General features: G+C 38.8%; 1 protein-coding gene across 21 annotated transcripts in view; it reads left to right on the top strand.

The window, feature by feature from the left end:
* Positions 1-15,983, top strand: part of Kif21a (kinesin family member 21A) — a 129,647-nt gene extending 113,664 nt beyond the window's left edge. For all 21 annotated transcript variants that reach the window (XM_028869235.2, XM_028869247.2, XM_028869255.2 and 18 more), the window contains 7 exons: positions 2,888-3,024; positions 3,835-4,015; positions 6,451-6,615; positions 7,762-7,879; positions 9,542-9,712; positions 11,265-11,464; positions 14,755-15,983. In XM_028869235.2, coding sequence (XP_028725068.1) covers positions 2,888-3,024; positions 3,835-4,015; positions 6,451-6,615; positions 7,762-7,879; positions 9,542-9,712; positions 11,265-11,464; positions 14,755-14,848 — 1,066 coding nt within the window. In that variant the 3' untranslated portion in view covers positions 14,849-15,983. The remainder of the gene's footprint in view (positions 1-2,887; positions 3,025-3,834; positions 4,016-6,450; positions 6,616-7,761; positions 7,880-9,541; positions 9,713-11,264; positions 11,465-14,754) is intronic.
* Positions 15,984-20,426: the final 4,443 nt, after the last annotated feature.

Genomic DNA, 20,426 nt, shown 5'->3' on the forward strand with positions numbered 1-20,426 from the left:
ACCTGACATTAGGGAAAAGCAGCCTAGGCCCATCCACATGGTGAGCACTTCCATCTGCCCCCACATGTGGGAACTTACATACACATAGCATTCCACACATATACGTGGAGCAACAGAGACTGTGTAAGGATAACAGGAGCTTCCTGCTTTCCAGGAAGTTAGCTTTATGCTGGATGTTGTATCAGGAGACACAGCAGGGCCCCATGGGAAGGAAATCTGGAGGTTTAGGGTTTTAAGTGATTTTGCAGAACACTTGGGTTCTGAGGAGGGTTTGTGCCAGAGTCACAAACAACTCTTCTGCTGCTAACCTGGTTTTTAATTAATCATTTATCTGTTTATGCAGTTATAGTAGCCTTCACCAGGAGAATAATACCTCTTAAATAGCTGATAGGAGGTTTACAAACTTAATAGTATTATTTCATAGCTAGGCATCTTGCATCGAAAGGGTTTCAAAATGTCAGACTCAGACTTTTGAGAGCAGTGTCTCTCCCCTTCCAGTTTTAATTAGTTTAAAATCTTGTATTACAGGGTTGGAGAGATGACTCAGCCAGTAGAGGCTAGGCTCACAACTAAAAATACAAATTCTTATATTACAAACCAGCTATTGGCATTAATTTCAATCTGAAATTTTGCACACTTCACAGGCAGATAAATTGGAATGAATATATTTATGTATACATACACATACACGCACACACACACATACACACATATATAAAATTTTTTTATATCAGAGATAATTTCAAGGATCACTTTTAGTGATGTGGAATTTCTTTCATTCCAAATTAAAACAACAACAAAAAAAGAACTACAGTATAACAAGACCTTAAATATAATGTTTTTAAAATAAGTCTGTTTACTTCAATCACATTTCTATCCATTTTTTGCAAACCCTCTTAAGCTATATGAGAATTGATTTAGTATCTTTTTTTGCATATATGACACCCCTCTAAATACTTAGCCTTTCAATTTCATGATTATATCCTTTCTCCAGAGTATATACTTTTATCATCTTGATAATTCTATTTTATTTTTTTCTTAATTTGCAATAATGCCAACATTCAGTGTTCTTAAAACATTGCACCTAGAGCTAAAGCCCATTCCTGATGTGGCCTGAGCCGAATGTAGATGGCTTGGCACATCCTGCTAACATGTTGACCTCTGTGAGCACACCGTTGGCAATTTTGGTAGAGGGACCACCCATTGTTAAGCTTTGATCTTGTGCTCAACAGGTACAGTCCTCTCTCTGGAAGTTAGTTCTGTTTTCCTCTTGTATAGTTCTCTTCTATCTTTGATTTTAGTGCTAGATTTAAATTTTACCCAATGGTTATGTTAGTGGTACATATAAATGATTTCGTGCTGGGGTGACTTTTGTTTCCCAGGCGATACAGCACATTATCCAGCTATTAAATTTATCAATTTCATTAGCAAGCCATTTCTGTTTTCAGGGTCTGGGAAAGATTGATTAGATGTGAAAGATCTAGATTGACTCTCTGCCCACAGTGGAGGTACTATAGCACATCAGTTTCATATTTACCTCACCTTTTCTCAAGGGCATTCTCTGACAGACTTAGTATTCAGACTTCATTGGAGTCAACGCAAAATGTGCGTATTATATGCCCTTGTTCACTGTCTAATAACCCTACAGGGTGACTCCCCAGGAGATTGGCAGGCCCCTGTTATGTCTTACTGATGGACATTTGCTTTTCTAAGTGTTTATAGTGGTTTATCCAATTTTTTTTTTCATGTGAGACTCAATAGGAAGTTAATGTCTGAGGTGGTTTTGTCCCCTTTATTAATCTTTGTCATTTCTTTTTCTTTTCTTTTTTCTTTTATTGGTTTTTCAAGACAAGGTTTCTCTGTGTAGTTTTGGTGCATGTCCTGGATCTCGCTTTGTAGACCAGGCTGGCCTCGAACTCACAGAGATCCGCCTGGCTCTGCCTCCCCAGTGCTGGGATTAAAGGCGTGCGCCACCACCGCCCGGCCCCTTTGTCATTTCTAAGAGCACCGACAATGCTTTTTTTTTCCTTCAATGGAATTTCCTCCAGAGAATTATGAATAATAATGCTAGTGATTTAAAAGCAGAAACATTTAATGTTGTAGCTCATAGCAAGAAGAAAAATTAACAGTACATTTGAGTGACTAGTGTGTTCTGTCTTGGTTTATTCTCATCTTCATGCTTCCTGACAGTCATTTGAATTCATACCCATCTTAAACCCCTTTAAAATTAGGGCCAGACAGTATTTTGATAGCCTTATTAGTCTCCAGTGCATGGATGGCCACTGCAGAGACCAGACACTCCAGAAAGAGTATCTGTTAGCAGCTCCCAAAGAGCTTGACTGCCACTTACATCTTTCACTTTAAAATCTTTGAGATTATCAAAGGTTTTGTTTATTACCCTTTAAGTTGCTGGTGCTTGAAAATCATCTTCCCTTAAATGTCTACCCATCCAACATCTATATATTTTTTTCCATTTTTCTTTGAGAACTGCTTTCTGTGTAGCTTGGATGTTAATGTGTTAAACTTTCTCCAGCATGTTCTCTTTAGGCATAGAATGCCATTCTGCCCACTGTAAAGCCATGCCTTTCAGTCAATCATTTTTCCTTCTTTATGGTCATAACAAGGAAGACTTGTCAGAGGGATGAAATGGTTAATAAGAAAATTCAGGTACATCATCACGTTTACTGCTTGCAGAACTAGTTACTCATGGACACCTAGTTAGTTCATGTACTCCACTACTGTTGCTTCACACTTTATGGAATCAAGGGAACAGTCTGGATATTATTAATAATAACGTATAAGGTGTTTAAAAAAAAACATGGGGGGAAAAAGTAAGCCTACTTTCATAATAGAAATGCTGAAGTCAATCTTTTTCCCCCCACCTTAGGGGCATAATCAACCCATTTCCTGCCTCCAAAGGACTCAGAACATCTTCACTTCAGTGTGTTCACATAGCTGAAGGGCACACGAAAGCTGTGCTCTGTGTGGATTCTACCGATGATCTTCTCTTCACTGGATCAAAAGGTGCTAGTCACATAAACAGACACACATGCACATAATTAAAAATAAAGTTAAAAAATAAAAGATGCTAGTCATCATCTGATGTGCATATGTATATATTTTAAAATAGTTAACTTTTAAACAGGATCATTAAAAGACTACTTAAATCAAGTGAGTCTGATATACTGGTTTAGTACCTAAATTACAAAAACTATAAACTCATTGCTTAGTGGGTAAGGGAGTAAATCCACTGTTTGTATTTGTGAATGCAGTGGTGAAAGGATGCACCTCCCTTCAGTGATTGATCCTTACTGCATGCCATGTTCCAGCTTTTGAAATGGACAGTATACAAATTTATAAAAGACCACTAACATATACAACATGGCAAAAAGATAGTAACAACCTTCATTTCTTATTAACATGTCAGAGATTGTGAGGCATGATACAAATGTATATTAATACAATAGCTCCCATGAGGTACATGTTGCAGCCTCATGTTACAGATGAAGAAACTCAAGATCTTAAAATGTTTTTCCTGTGTTAATTTAGCTAGTAGTTCCAACTAGATTTAGGAACCTCCAACCCTGCACTATTAGCCCCTTTGCTACATTATAAGAAACTAAAACAGCGAGGCAGATACCAGACATGCCTCACTTATGTTAGATCCGCTTCACCTCTCTTGCCTATGAAATAACCACGGATGTTGAAGGATGTACTATGATGTGTAGTGCACAATAGTTGGAGAACGCCATCATCCTTTGGTGTTGGGTCCATGGTGGACCTAAAGTAGTTCATATTAACAGCATTTCTTCTGCTTTTATCTGTTTGTTTTAGATCGTACTTGTAAAGTTTGGAACCTCGTGACCGGACAGGAAATTATGTCACTGGGTGTTCACCCTAACAACGTTGTATCTGTAAAATACTGCAATTATACCAGTCTGGTCTTTACAGTGTCAACATCTTATATTAAGGTGTGGGATATCAGAGAATCAGCAAAGTGCATTCGAACACTAGCGTAAGTACCTTGAAAACAGCACGAAGAGTTGTTTTGTATTTTTACAAAACATAAGGAAATATAGGACTGTTTACATACTTTAGTTTAAAAAAAAAAAACAAAAACAAAACACTTACCTACTTCTCAGAAGATGCTTAAGTATTCACCATAGAGCTACTGACAAAATAAGGAGGAAAAAGTTGAACACAACAAAGAATGGACCGTGGAAAGGAAAAGATAGACTGGATCAACCTGTAACTAAGTGTGGATTTGTATTTTCCCTTTTCCAAATGCTAAGACAATGTTTGAGCACACTATTCACTGCCTTATACAATTCAGTGATTTTTTTTTCAAGGCATATTTAATTTAATATCAAGAATTCGATATAAAAGGCCCAAATGCAATGAAGGAACACATTCCTCCATTTAACACCAACGACAATGCTGTTCAATATGTGCCTGCTGAGTGAGATGAGGGTTTACTGAGTAATGGGAGTCTCTTCGCGGCTAATACCTTATACAATCTAATTGTGAAATGCATACTTAGAATGCCGCAAGCACTTGAACCTGAAGTGTGCGACCACACCTTCACGTTTTTTACAGTCCTCCATTAAGGTTATCTACAGTTTCCACGACCATTCAAAGAACAAACCATTGATAGAAACCACATAGATTTAAGGCTCCACTATGTAATAGAGAGCTCAGAGCTAATGGATAAATATATGCACTACCTGTACTGGTAGTTATGACTTGATTATCTCACAGCTTATTAGAAGTTGCTTCTTAGCATGTAAACCCTTTAAAGGCAAAATTCTCCTCATTGGAGTTTTGACCCAGTAGTTCAATGATCATGAAGTCCACAGTCTTATTGGCATAACTGATGTACAGTGTCTCTAAGTCACTATGCTCGAGGTTAAGAGCGATGCATATTCCACTTTTACATTTTACTGGAATTTTACATGTTTAATTCATGATTTAAAACTTCCAAACTGTCTGAAGACACAGTGTGCCAGAGATTTAAGACTTCTGTTTTCCCCTCTATTTTCTGCAAACAGAAACATTTCTCAAGTGTCTACATGTTCTAGAAGGGGAATTTTTTGGAGGTGGCCTCTTCTTTGGAATAGTCCAACGGCATCAGGCCTCTGAAGCAAGGGGAAGGGGAAGGAGAAGAGAAAAGCTGGTTTAAATAAGTATCATTCCTAGGAAAATGATGAAACTGACCATTGTTGGTAGTAAGGAAGGATTCACAATCTGTAACTAACCTTGAAATAACCAAGTGTGTTTTAGGATGGACAGTACTTCCAGCTAGCACAGACTCTATAACTACAAGTTTGTGTTGGACAGTCCGGGCATGAGTCTTTTCTCAATGTGTGTTGTTATACACATGTTAAAACTACACAACAATTATTATTTTGGTCATAAAATTAACACCCCCCCTTTTTTTTTTTCAAAATTGAGGTGAACTCAGTAATAGTATACTTGAGAAAAGGGACCGCTGACTTGGTTTCTAATTAACAGTAGAGATTAACTGTTGAGAGACAGTTTCTTACCGCAGTTACTGTTTCCTGCACTGGATAGAAACCCCTGCAGGGGAGTTCTGTAGAGAAAGAATGCCCTATCTCCAGACAGAAAGCTCTTAGGTTAGTTTACTTCCTAACGTCAAATCTGAAAAGATTGGTTTCCAACTCAGTATTTTAGATTGTAGCAAGGAAAATATTTTAAAATTAAAAACATCTCATCATGCAAATTTATTGGAGGAAATATAAGTAAACCATAGCTAATTTTTCAAAACAAAGTAGAGAGTCCATTAAACAAAAGCTGAGAGCAGTTAAAAGCCCCCCCCCCCCATGTTCTTAATCCCCTGAAGCCAATTCTGATTCATAAATGGATACTGGTGAGCCAGGCCAGCAGAGGGCTCTGGCAATAGACTGAGCTGCCTTTGGGGCCTTGCCATTGTGTTGAGATCTTGGATATAGAATCATTTATAAAGGATGTTTTAGTCATCTCCAACTCGGAGCCTGGAGTTCCTGGCACAAGAGACACACACATGACAGAGGCAGGTGGATCTCTGTGCGTTTGAGGCCAGCTTGGTCTACAGAGTGAGTTCCAGGACATTTGGGGCTGTTACACAGAGAGACCTTGTCTCGGAAAAACAAACAAACAACAACAAAAAAGAGACACACACATTAAGAATTTAAATGATATTACTCGGGTTTATTTACTCGCATACTCTCTCAGTTGGCCAATACTTATTCATGGTGTGACTACCTATTGGGTGCTGTGCTGGGTTCTGTGATTGGGTACTGTGATTGTGGCCATGAGCACACATAGCTCCCGCTGTCATCTATAGCCAGACTCATAAGAATTTAGGAAGCTGTGAGCCAAGCTCATGGCCGAAAACACAACTTATTTTGCTTCGTTATTACTTATTTGACTTTGTTATTACTTACTTCCTAGGTCTTCGGGTCAAGTTACTCTTGGAGAAGCTTGTTCTGCAAGCACCAGCCGGACAGTCACTATTCCCTCTGGAGAGAACCAGATCAATCAGATTGCGCTAAACCCGACTGGCACCTTCCTCTATGCGGCCTCTGGGAACGCTGTCAGGATGTGGGACCTTAAAAGGTAGAACTTTTAGAAAATGTATGTCATGCATATATCAAATACAACTTTAAATACTAATAAGATTAATGCTCGTGAAATCTAATTTCCATGTGCCCTCTAGCTCACATTTAAGAAAAGATTTCAAATTATATTTTATTTTGTGTATAGCAATGCAATCTGCCTATTAATGGAGTGAAAAAGAATGATTTGATAAGATTTAAACAATAGTTCTTTTAATGACTTTGTTAATACAAATATGTTCTTTTTTAATAGCAGGATTAAATATAGCTTTATATTAACAAAGTGACTGAGAAATAGTTTTTAGAAAACTGGAATATTAACTTCCTAGAAGTTGAAGGCATTGCTGTATTCCAGTAGCTTGATTTGAGATAGGGCTGTCACACAAGTTCATTGTTACCCTCTGACAACTGACCACATGCATTAAAAAAAAAAGTCTTGCTATTTAGCCTAGGGTGGCCTCGAACTCCTTGAGCTCAGGTGAATGTTGGAATAACAGCTAGGCACCATGAGGCCTGGGTAGCATTGTTTATTCTTACACCTGTCAGATATCAGTTCTAGTCATGTTCATTCTTTATAATGACTAATGAAATGGCTCAACCTATTTTCTAATATACATAGCTACACATAGATGTGGATGCATTGGTATATGTGTGTATGTACTATGTGCATTGATGTATGTACATGTGTTGTGTACAGTATGTATGTATAGAATAAAATAACCCCACTTCCTCAATAGCTTCATTGATGTTATAAGCACTGATATCAATATTTTATTCAAATACAAATTGAGTCTAAAAGGATTAGTCATGTCTTTCATGAATGCATGTATTTAATAGACTAAAGTTTCCTTGGAGGGATTAAGATTATCCTTTCATAATTTCTCTCTCTCTCTCTCTCTTTTTTTTTTTTTTTTTTTTTTTGCTTTTCTCATACATTATATTAAGCTTCGGAATGAGATCTAAACATCCCAGCTTCCATCAAAGGATGTTGGTTTGGTCATTTCTCTTTACTCTGCCCTGAGTTTCAAGAGGCAGGACTGAAATCTAAAAGAAAATTAATGAACAATATTATGAACAAATACAGATTATACGAGTCTTCTATTATGCTAGGAAATACTTTCAACAGTCATTTTATTTCTCTTTGAAGGTTTCAGTCTACAGGAAAGCTAACTGGACACCTGGGCCCTGTTATGTGCCTTACTGTAGACCAGATCTCCAATGGACAAGATCTGATCATCACTGGCTCAAAGGACCACTACATCAAAGTGTGTATTAGAGAGTTGGAATTGCATTTTCTTGAGTGATAGGTTCAATGTGTTCTCTAATCTAAGCCCTGTGACACTTCTCTTTTTTTTCTCCTCGTGACCATTGAGGTTAATTATGTTGCTTTTGTTTTTGTTTTGCATGAGAATAGGTGGGGATTATTTACTGCATCATGGGTAACTTGTCATGATCTTCAATGGCTATACCAATTTTGAAACTCACTCCCCATCCTCCTGAAAGTATTAGCTGTCATTTTCTCCTTGGGGAGGGGAGCGTTCTCATGAGTACCTCCTCCATCCATGGTGGAGTGTTGACAGGCCCCACTCTTCAGCAGGTCTTTTGCAGGCACCCATGGCTGCTGTGAGTGAGGTCATGAGCACACTGGTCATGTCATGTATGGAAGACAGTGTTTCATAACGCTCCCCATCCTCTGGCTCTTTCTTTCTGCCCGCCACTTTGGTGATGTTACTTGAGCATTGGAGGCATGACCTCGAGGTACTGTTTAGGACTGAGAGCATTCAGCAGTCACTTATTCTCAGAACTTTGCAAGGTCACTTGCTCATAGCCAGTTTTCTACCCTGCCTTTCTACCCTTTGCTTTTCTGGTTTTATAATCTTTATTTATAGTTGCTGTTTTCAGGCTGGCCTTGAACTCTCTCTGTGTTCAAAAATGACCTTGAACATGTAATTTTCCTGCCTCTAGCTCCCAAGGGTAGGGATTATAGACATGTACCATCACACACCAGTGTCTTTCTTGACTTCTCTGTTGCTATGGTAAAACACTGACCAAAACCTACTTGGGGAAGAAAGTGTTTCTCTAGACTACAGGTTACAGTTCAACATCAAGGGAATGCAAGGCTGGAACTCAAGCAGGACCCTGGAGGTAGGGCTGAAGTAGGAGCCACAGAGGATGCTGTTTATGGGCTTTTTCCAATGCTCACGTTTAGCTTTCTTATACAGCCCAGGTTCACCCGCCTAGGGATGGTCCCACTCAGACTTGGTTCTTCCACATCAATTGTAAATCAAGGAAATGCTCCACAGACATGCCTACAGGCCAATCTGATGGAGGAAACTCTTCAGCTCATGTTCCTTCTTCCCAGATGTGTCCAGTTGGACAACCAAGATTAGTCATCATATCAGTTTTATTCAGTTCTAGAAATTGACACTGGGATTCATGCATACTAGGCAAGAACTGTACCAACTGAACTTTATCCCCATTTTTATATTATTCAAAAATCAAAATCATTCAAAATTGTCTTTTTTAGCCAAGCAACTGAGAAAAGTGAAAAGGTTTGGAAGGCAGCTATGGGAAGGTAGAGAAGGAATCTGGAATTGAAAGCCTACCTAACTTTAACTGAACAGCATGATATTGCTTAGTTCTATTTCAAATGCGTTGACACATAATATCTTTAGTATTGACTGTCACATTTCTTTATTCATACATGGGGAAAAAATCCAGTTGCTTTTCTTGAAGTTTGCAGATGTGACATGCAAACAAAGTCAGTGTGAACTAGGGCTCAGAGCATTCCTCGGTGTCATCCCTATAAATTCAGTGCAGTTAAGAAATCATTGATACGCACATTTGTGTCCCTCTGAATGAGCACGTGGATGCACGTATTTAAAAGTTGAATGGGATAACTGCTGTCTTTCTGATTCTGTCTTTAGATGTTTGATGTGACTGAAGGGGCTCTTGGAACTGTAAGTCCCACCCACAACTTTGAGCCTCCTCATTATGACGGGATAGAAGCACTGACCATTCAAGGCGATAACCTCTTCAGCGGGTCTAGAGACAATGGAATCAAGAAATGGGACTTGGCTCAGAAAGGGCTTCTTCAGGTAATTCAGAAACTCCGCATGGTGTCAAGTGGCTAGTTCAACACCACACAGGAGTCAGTCCAATCACTTGTGGGATGTCTATATGGATTCTCATTGTTTAATCAGGGGTTTCTCTTAAAGATTTTTTTTTTTAATTTTAAGATAATGTTATAGTCTTTATTATAAAAACAACTTGCAAATAAATGTAAACATCACAAACCAAATTTAAGTAAACTCAGTCTAAAAAATTCAGTGGTCTCCTATATCAGTGGTTTTCAGCCTTCCTAATCCTGCAACCCTTTAATACAATACTCTTGTTGTAGTGATCCCCACCATAAAATTATTTATGTTGCTACTTCATAACTATAATTTTGCTACTGTAATGAATTATAATGTAAATATTTGTGTTTTATGATGGTCTTAGCTGACCCCTGAGAAAAGTCATTCGACCCCCAATGGGGTTGCCACTCACAATTTGAGAATGGAGGTTGTGTAGATTCACATGAAATTTTACACTTTCAATATCAAATATATTTTATGTACTTTATCCCCAATAAAGTTACTTCCATCAAGAGTTGTAAATTGGGAGAAGGTAAACATTCAACTAATACATGCTAGGTAAGAAAAGACGGAAAACTGAAAGATGTAGAATTTTTGTGTAGATCTCTTTATTAGATACAACCACCTTGAGGCAGGTGTTCACCATTTCTAAATGTACATAAGCCCCGAGCTGCATGAAGATTATGTGGAGTCAAGAGACTTCTCAGTCCTGGGAGCATTTTCTTCAGTCCAGGAGGCAGTGTTTCCATTTCCTACAGAATGATAGTGGTGCTGCAGTGTATCAGTGAGAGGAGCGGTCTTTCACTGCTAGCTCTGACAGGAAGGAAGTAGTTAATAGAGAAAATCGTTTGCAATTCTTTGCGCCTGTTGCTGCATGTATGCATTTGGAGGGATTATAGCTGCTACCCCTCCCCTGCTTTCAGTCTGCAACTAGAGGCAAAGGGCCCAAGCAGCATGAACAGTAGTAGAAAACTCTTCAGACTCTTTCATAGACATAGACTCGTGGTTGTAATTGTTTATATTGTCAATATAAATGCTTATACATAAAATCTCATCATATGGTATCATCTAGTAGATTTTTGTGTTCATTATGAAATAGATAAACTCCCATTTTCCTTAGGCCTCCATATTCTCTAGCAGAGTGTAAAACTGATTTTATGAGGTAGTTCTTCTAATCCATACACATGCAGTTTGTAGTGTCCCAACTTGTTTTATTATGTATATTTTTGGTAAGGAAAAAGGAGAAAACTTTTGTGTGTTTTCTGAGTCTTTTAGAGGCTATAGATTGCTAATGCTATGTCTTCAGTACTGAAAACAGGGTTGGAAATTGGGAAGCAAATTGTAGACTTATTGCTCAAATCACTGACTGTGTAGAAATGGACTTTTGTAACTTTGAGAATGTTCTGCATTCCTGACTCTTGAGTTGACCACTAAAAGACCTGTAACCAATTTTGATGTGGCCACTGGTTTTGTGAGGTTTCTCTTCAATGCTGCTTTCTCTCTTCTCTCCCAGCAAGTCCCAAATGCACACAAGGACTGGGTCTGTGCCCTGGGCCTGGTGCCAGGCCACCCGGTTTTGCTCAGCGGCTGCAGGGGAGGCATTCTGAAACTCTGGAACGTGGATACTTTTGTGCCAGTGGGAGAGATGAGAGGCCACGACAGTCCCATCAATGCCATATGTGTTAATTCCACCCACATTTTCACTGCAGCCGAGTGAGTTTCCTCCTGTGGTTTTGCTCTGGGTGGGATGCTTGTGGTCAGACTTAACAAATACTGTAGTTCATAAGTTTTCCAAACACGGAACAGTGGGGATCCCTCTCTCATTACAGTCGTCCTAGCAACTGGTTCAAAATGACTGATTTATTTTCATTGATTTATTTTTAATATGATCTTGCTGTTTAGCCCACACTGGCTTAGAACTCATCATCCTTCTGTCTTAGCTATCCAAGAGATGGGATTGTAGTGGTGTGCCATCACACCTGGTTCCTAAATTATAATTTCGGGTATACACTCTGAGCCTTGAGTTTACGCTAGCTTCAAAGTGTTAGGTTACTTCTGTGTTAGTATCCTGCATATCATGGAGTCCACCGTCAGATCTTTGCTTGGTAACTTAAAAAAAAATCATTAATGACTAATTTTGAATTTCTTGTCATCAGAAAAGCAGCTAATTTGCTATTATTTATATTTAGAACAAATTATTTTTAACAGTCTTTGCACTTCCTTCCTCATTTAATACATAAGAATGTGGTAGTAACATCTGCTTCCTCCCTCCTCGGAATAGTTGGATTGACTAATTCATTTCTTGTTTATTTGATTACTCATAATGGATCTTCTGCGCGTTTGCTCTTAAGAAGAGAGCAGAATGCAGAACAGACACAAACTCTGCCTTCTAGTCTAATTGGAAGCAGCAGGAAATAAGGAGGGGGGGCATTGCAATGGTGACAGCAGAGCAGGGGTGGGATTACGAAGCAGAGCAGCCATGGAGGGAGGCCTTATGGGGGTGGCGTTTAAGATGCTTAAACAAGGAAGGAGAAGGGACCATTGTAGTAATGTAATACACAGCAATCATCACCAGCTCCTAGTCAGGATGGAAAACACAACAAACTGTGTTTGCTTTACTTTGCTGAATTCTTTTTCTTTATTATTTCTATGCTGAGGATTGACTCTAGGACCCCATGAATGCCAGATAGGCTCTTCCCTGACTGAGTGATGTCTACAGCTCAGATGATCTAGGACCTTGCACAGGTCATGCAGGCTCTTCTCTGACTGAGTGATAGCCTCAGCTCAGATGACCTAGGACCTTACACAGGCCATGCAGGCTCTTCTCTGACTGAGTGATGGCTCCAACTTGGGCATCATAGATGCTTCAGTGATGCTTTCTCTAAGACGCACTATTTCCTGAAAAGTCCTCACTTTTCCTTATTTGCCCATAAACTTGTTACACCTTTAATAACTCACTGATAAGACTAAGTGTTATATATCACTGGGTCCCAGGGATTGATGTGTGAGTAACTAACTATGCTTACCGTTCATGAGATGATCTCATTTTTTTGGGGGGGAATTAAACTTTTCTTCTTACTCAAGGAATATTAGATGCCAATAAATTTACTACAATTTTTTTTTCATCGTAGGAAAATAGTCAATAAAATCTAAGAAGTTAAATTCTCTTTTGTGTGTGTGATGGTACTACGATGGAAACTTGGGTCTTGCACTTGCTTGGCAATTACTCTACTACTGAGATACAGCCCTAGCCCCAAAGGTCTATTTTAAACTTAGCACTATTTATAGTTTACCTAGCAAACATTTTATAGTGCCTACTATCCATAAAGCATTTTTCTAAAGGAGTTTTGGGTTTCCTTCTGTTGCTGTGATAAGATTGACCAACAGCAACTTAGAGCAGGTTGTTACAGCTTCCTGTCCATCATCAAGAGAAGTCAAGCCGGAGCTCGAAGCAGAAACTCTGGAGGAATGCTGCTTACTAGCTTGTTCACGGGCTCATGCTTGCTTAGCTAGCTTTCTTTTACAGCTCTGGGAATGGCGCTGTGGATGGTAGGCCGGACCCTTCTACATCAATTAATAATTGAGACAATTCCCCCACAGACATGCACACAAGTCACTATGATCTAGGCAGTTCTTCAATTGAGGCTCTCTTCTCCCATTGTTCTAGGCTGTGTCAAGCAGACAGGGAAAGCTAACTAGAGCACTCTCCCGGTGTCCACTTGACATGCAGACACACCATTTTTAAACCATGATCTCATAATTTTTCAATTCTTTGTCTCCAATATAGGATGCTAAATCATAATATAGAACACAATCCAACTTTTATAAGTTCCAAACTCTTTAAAAATCTAGTCTCTTAATCATGGCCTCCTATAAAATAAAATAAAAAAAACAAAAAAAACCAAAAACAAAACAAATGTTATACTTTCTTATTCCAAAAGGGGAAAACCTGGACATAGAAATAAATGAAATTAAAACAAAACTGAAATCCAGCTCTGTAGCTCAATGTCTGACATCTTGGACTTGCTCATGGTGGTCCTCTGGTTCTAAAGTTCTTGAGCAGGCTCACTTCTCCAGCTCTGCCATCCATTGCTCACAAGCTGGTCTTGTGGGCTCAGGCAAGCCCCATTCCAAATCTGCTACTCTCCTTGGCACAAGTCTCATGGCCCTGTCATCTTCAATACCCTGGGTTCTCCACTGCAACTGAGGTTGCATCTTCAGCAGTGGCTACCAGCTTGAAGTGCAGTCTTGGCCCCTTTGAATCACTTCTTTTCTGTGTTGACCCTGTGGAAATACTTTTCCATTGTTTCAATGCATCTCAGAAGATTGCACCTCAATGGAGCTCTTATAATTTTAATTAATATCTTATAATAAACTTAAACTTATAATAATATATAATATAAACAAAATATGTTCATTGTGTATTTTAAATAAAATATATCCAAATTTGAAAATATATATTTAAAATAAAATTAAAAAAATATATAATATGAATAAATCACAGATGATATTTCAGCCTCAGTCAAGTTAGCATTGACTGTCTTAATGAAGTATAAAAAAATTTCACCCGGTGGCACTGGTCTCTTATTAATCTAAGCTGATTCTTGAGCCCCAGTCCAACCAGTGCTCAGTTGTCCCAATGAAACACAAGACTTGACTCCTATGGAGATTTACAAAATCCTTCCCTGAATAGACCAGGCTCCTTTGTTCTTGGTTGGGCAAAGTCCCAACTCTGCAGACTTCAGATCTTGCTTCGTGTCTGTTCTGCTTGGTCGCTCTGTATGGTTCTATGTGCATTTTTCTCCTTTCTGTCCTGTGTGATCTAGAAAAGTTCCAGGAATCAGTCTATGAATTTGTGTTTGTTTTTCTTATGCAACATTATATACGTTTTACTTGCCTGATTCAAAGACCTTTGAGGAAAATTGTTTCCCTAAGTCATTCTGAGAGCTATATTTGGACATTTCTGCCCTTGTTCATATGTCCATTTTTAATTTATTTTGTAGTGATCGGACTGTGAGAATCTGGAAGGCCCACAATTTGCAAGATGGTCAAATCTCTGACACAGGAGATCTGGGGGAAGATATCTCCAGTAATTAAACATGAGTGGAGATAAGCATAAACTGACACTGTGATGATGCTCTGTGTTCTTTATTGAAGATGATGTCCTGCACTTATTATTAATGGAATCAACTGGAAATATATCTGAACCCATCTGCTAGATAAAGTGTATTCTAATAAAACTGTACTGTCTTATATGTATAATATTAATATCTACCAACACATATGCTTCTTGCAATTGATGTATTGCTTGAATAGTACTTTTACTGTGGCTGGATTTTTGTGCCTAGCTATAAAAGAGATACTTTCAAATTATTTGAGTTCTAAGATGTCTGCTCTTGCAACAGTCAGAAGCATACCCGGAGTAAAACACTTCTCCCTGTTAACTCACTCAGATGTGTTCACGTAACCTACACAGTTAAACATACATTGGGACTGTTAACCAGGCTGTAGTCTGCTCTTCAGGAGTTTTGTCAGTCTGTAAGGGGTTCCAAATTTCAAGCTCTTTCAATGTAATGGGTTAATAAAATTTGGAAACTGTTATCAATTTCTCATAATTGGCCTTAGTCTGCTAAGGAAGATAACAGTTTGTGCTAAAATGCTCATGTTTACCTGTATTGACCAAAGCTTTCAGTTGTTCTCCATTCTGTGCTCAGGACTGAAACGCCACAGAACTGTTGTGTTTTTTAGTGCTGGGCATGGATTCCGTGACAGCAAGCTGTTGATTTCCTAACAGAAAGATATTTTGATCTATTTTCCTATGGAATTGTTTCTATTATTATCTTTTAATTTCTTTTTATTTAATAGTAATAGCTCCTTTCTCTTTCCTCTGATTTTTATATGCTGCTAAATATATTTTAAATATACTGTGTTTGCACACATTGGTAGACTTTTATCATTTGTGGTGGGAAACAATGTAAATAGGTAGATTGTAAAGAGAGACTATCTTGCATTATGACTGTATGAATTTCTAAATGCTGTTTGATTGGGTTTTGTTAAAGGATGTATAATTTATCTGTCTGCTCAGAATATTAATTTGTAAATTCTGCAAGTTTAATTTTATGCAATGGTATAACTTTTGAAATTATCGTCTTGTGTTATTTTTTTTTGCCCTGAAAATATTTGTTTGTAAATGAAAGTTTAGCTAGTGCCTAAATAAACATGATGCTATGAATTTTTTTATTCTATTAATCTTTTTCTAATTGTGAGAAAATTCCAGTGTTGACAAAACTTTTTTTGTCTGTGTGTGGTGTGAGCGAAGACTGTTACCTAACTGTTCCTTTGCTCGGGAGGCATGAACCAGCTTTGAGAAACCCCAGCTGTACCATCAGCTTGATGGACCATGGAAGCACTAGTTAAAAAAATTAAATCAATTGATGTAATCTGAGGAATTTGAACATAGATAATAATACAAAAATCATTGTGATAAATGTGAAGGCGGCGACCAGGCCTCCCAGCATCTCCACAAGACAGCAGAGCAGGAAGGAGCTGCAGAAGAGGCTTCCAGGATCCAAGCTATATTTTTTATTAGGTCCCAGATATTACCTGTTTGTTTTAGGTTGAGCTGTACATCTATTGTTCTATCCTCCTTTGGGCACATGTATGGTATTTATAAGAAAAACATTTATTTTTAAAATTAAGTAATGTATCTTCCTGGTCCTCTGAAATAGCATCCAGTGCTCTTAATCACTGAGTCCTAGTTCCAGCCTCTACTTTTCTTGTTTTTACAGCTTCTTAAAAATGTGAAGATGGTTCTCACCCGAGGACCACACAAAAACATGTTAATCAACAAAATACAAATCAAAACTCTAGTGAGATGTCATCTCACACCCATGAGAAGGCTATTGTAAAACTTACCAAAAAAAGGTGCTGGTAGAAGTTAAATTTGTCCAGCCACTGTGGGAAATAGTATGAAAACTCCTCAAAAGCTAAAATTAGCTGGGTGTGGTGGTCCAGGCCTGTAATCTCAACACTCAGAGGCAGAGGTAGGGCTTCAAGAGTCTCAGCCCAACCTGAGTGAAATCGGTCCAAAGCTAGCTTCAGCCCCCAGCCAGACCTTTCCAAAGCTAAGTGCTGGAGAGAGAGCTCAGTGGGAGAATGAACTGGCATGTGCGAGGATCAGCATCAAAACACCAATGAAAATCAAATAACCTTTCCCCCACAAAACCCAATAATCCACCAAAACAAAACCCAAAGCAGAAATCTAAAACAACCCTATAATCCAGGATACCACTCCTGAATATATACCTGAAGGAAATTGCAGCAATCATCTCAGTTGCTAAGATAGGATTCGTGCCTTTCAACAGATGGAACAATAAACAGCATGTATACACACGAAGAAGAATGAAATCACGTCATTTGCTGGGCAATAGATGTGAATGGAGGTCATCATGCCGACAAGTATCAGATGTTTTCTTTCATACAACAGCAGGGACGTTTATAAAGGTCTATTTGAAAGCCGAAGAAGGAATAATAGAGAGTGGGAGGAAAAGAGAGAAGAGGGAGGGAGGGGGGCAGTTAGGGAGCCAGGATTTGAGCAAAGCTGTGTGTGACTATGGAAATGTAAGAGACATCCTTTCGTTGGCAAAGTTATGAGTTCAGTGACTGACTTTAGATTTAAAGTGGGTGAGGGAGGTACCCAATTTGGCCCACCACTATAGTTTTCCATTTCCTGCTAAGAGTTGAGAGAAGAATGTTGTGGGATGGTCTGTATGTCAAATTGCTCTGATTGGTCAATAAATAAAACACCGATTGGCCAGTGGCTAGGCAGGAAGTGTAGGCAGGACTAACAGAGAGGAGAAAAGAAAGAACAGGAAGGCAGAAGGAGTCACAGCCAGCCACCGTCATGACAAGCAGCATGTGAAGATGCCGGTGAGCCACGTGGCAAGGTATAGATTTATGAAAATGGATTAATTTAAGCTATAAGAACAGTTAACAAGAAGCCTGCCACGGCCATACAGTTTGTATGCAATATAAGTCTCTGTGTTTACTTGGTTGGGTCTGAGCGGCTGTGGGACTGGCGGGTGACAAAGATTTGTCCTGACTGTGGGCAAGGCAGGAAAACTCTAGCTACAGAAGAACATTTGACCTCTTTGAGTCTGAATTTTAAGATCCTTTTCCATAGTAGCCCTATGTAAATGGCATAAGCCTGTGTCGTTAATGTATATGTAAAACCCTCTAGGAAGTGTTTTGTGCATAGTACAACTGGATTTTGCTGAGGGTCCATCTTCAGGACTGTCCACCATTGTACAACACTGGAAGACACCACTTACTCCAGATGGTACAGTGAATGTGTGCACAGCTTGTTCTTAAGTCTAACAATACAATGGCAAGTTTTCAGCCTTGAAAGTAAAAGGTGCTCAAGGGGGTTGAGTTCTGCATCTTGCACAATGGTGCTTCGTTAGTCTTTGGTCTTTGGAACTGGAGGTTAAAGTAGGCTCTAGCTAGCAAGGACAGTCCAAAATGCTGAATTTCTCCCTTTAAAATGATTAGTTTCTTGGAAAACTCTGACTTCCTGTGTTTTTAATTAAAAATTCAAACTTTAGACTCCACGTCTTCTAACAATACTTTCAATAGTTTGTCTAGGAACAAGAACCCTTTATTATGTGACTATAAAAAAATTCTGATTTGAACTTTGTTTAATTGAGATTTCCTCATGCTGTCTTCAGGGTCCAAATCCTTGGCAGTGGCCATCTCTGTTAAGGCATTGGCCTGCTGCCATGCACACTCCGGTCGTGGGGCCACAGGGATGAATTGATAGTAACGGCTGTGCTTGCTCCCCACTGCTATACCTGATTGGAGGAAACAAAAGAAGGCGAGAAAGTTGTGTGTACAGGATCCTAAGACTCTTGCCATCCATGTGGACTACTTGGCACCACTGAGTAACTTTCTACGGATGATATTTCTCCTTATGAATTGCACTTCTAATTCTTTTTTTAAATATCTATCTATCTATCTATCTATCTATCTATCATCTATCTATCATCTATCTATCTATCTATCTATCATCTATGTACAAATATTCCATTTGCATATATGCCTGCATTACAGAAGAGGGCACCAGATCCCATTATAAATGGTTGTGAGCCACCTTGTGGTTGTTCGGAACTGAACTCAGGACCTCTGGAAGAGCAGCTAGTGCTTTTAACCACTGAGCCATCTCTTCAGCCCTCACTTCTAATTCTTTACCAACTACACATTGCCCCTCCTCTTGTGCCTAGATTAGCATGTGTCTTAGAAATGACTCCATACAGATACAGCAAAACCGACTTCACATTGTAATTTGGTGATAAAAGTGTTAGCACTAATTGAATCTATTTGATGGGGGTAGTGAGTGCAAAGACCATTTCCCATGGAAGTAGTAAACAAAACGGAGGTGTTGCTGTCTGTGTGCAATCTGTGGGTATCTATCTAGTGGACAAAATCTATGGCTATGTGGTATGATTTTGGACATTCACACTGGCTATACAGTGACCAAATCCCATTGTCTGAAGACTAAGGAACTTTTCACTTCACCTAATAACAATCAGTAAGTTTTTTTCTGGATTTAACTGGCTAAGTAGGTTGATGTTCTTGCACCTAAGACAAGTAATGAAGATTCCTGGAAACTGAGTTTCCAGTCCCTGGAAGTAGCATAGACACAAGCAACAAAGAATCAACAACTTGAGATGATTTTCTCCTGTGACTTATAGATAGATTTTTCTTTGGGCTGCCAGCTCATAAAAAATGACTTAAAGACTTATTATTAATTATAAAAACAGTCTATAATGTAGGCTTGACCCACCAGCTCTTATAACTTAAATTAACCCATTTCTTTTAATCTACATTCTTTTACATGACTTGGTTACCTTTACTGCCCATCCTTGCTTTCTCTCCCTCTGGCTGTAGACTCCACCTTTCTTCTTCCCAGAGCTGTCTTTGTCCAGAAGTCCCTGCTATACCTCCTGTCTAGCTATTGGCCATTTAGCTTTTTACTAAACCAGTCACAGTGACCTATCTTTACACAGTGTAAAGGGAATATTCCATGACAATAACCTTTACTTTAGACATTTCCTTAAGGTAAAGTGGCCTCATCTAGTTCACCTTCCTATAAAAGAACCACTCTGCAGAGAAAGGTCCCCAGGTGTCCAAGTTACCAGGTCTTCCAGGATGAAGATACTTTTAAATTCAGATGATTGTACCTTGCCCTGGTGACTGGTGGTCTGAGGACAATTGAACCTATAATCTCTTACTTAAAAATCTTTTTTTTTAAAGTATCCTTGCTTATTTGTTGTATTTGATTTTGATATTTCCTCAAATAAATCAGGAAAAGGTTGAGGTTGAGGATTTTGTTTTGGTTTTAGTTGGTGGGGATTTGCTGTTTGTTTTGAGATAGGGCCCCACTATGCGGATAAGGTTGCCTCAAAAGTATGCTCCTCCTGCCCCTGCCTTCCAGGTACAGGGATTATAGGGCTCTGTCTCTGCACCTTTTGAGCTTATTTGTTTTTATACTGAATCAAGCAAAGTTATACATAGATTTCCCCATGAAACCAACATCTCTGACTTAAGGAAAATATCTTATGGGGCAGGAACACTAATTACTGAACACGATCTAAGCATCCCTATCAAGCAAAGGTAA

The sequence above is a fragment of the Peromyscus leucopus genome, chromosome 20 (assembly GCF_004664715.2).
Source record: "Peromyscus leucopus breed LL Stock chromosome 20, UCI_PerLeu_2.1, whole genome shotgun sequence".
Lineage (NCBI taxonomy): Eukaryota > Metazoa > Chordata > Mammalia > Rodentia > Cricetidae > Peromyscus > Peromyscus leucopus.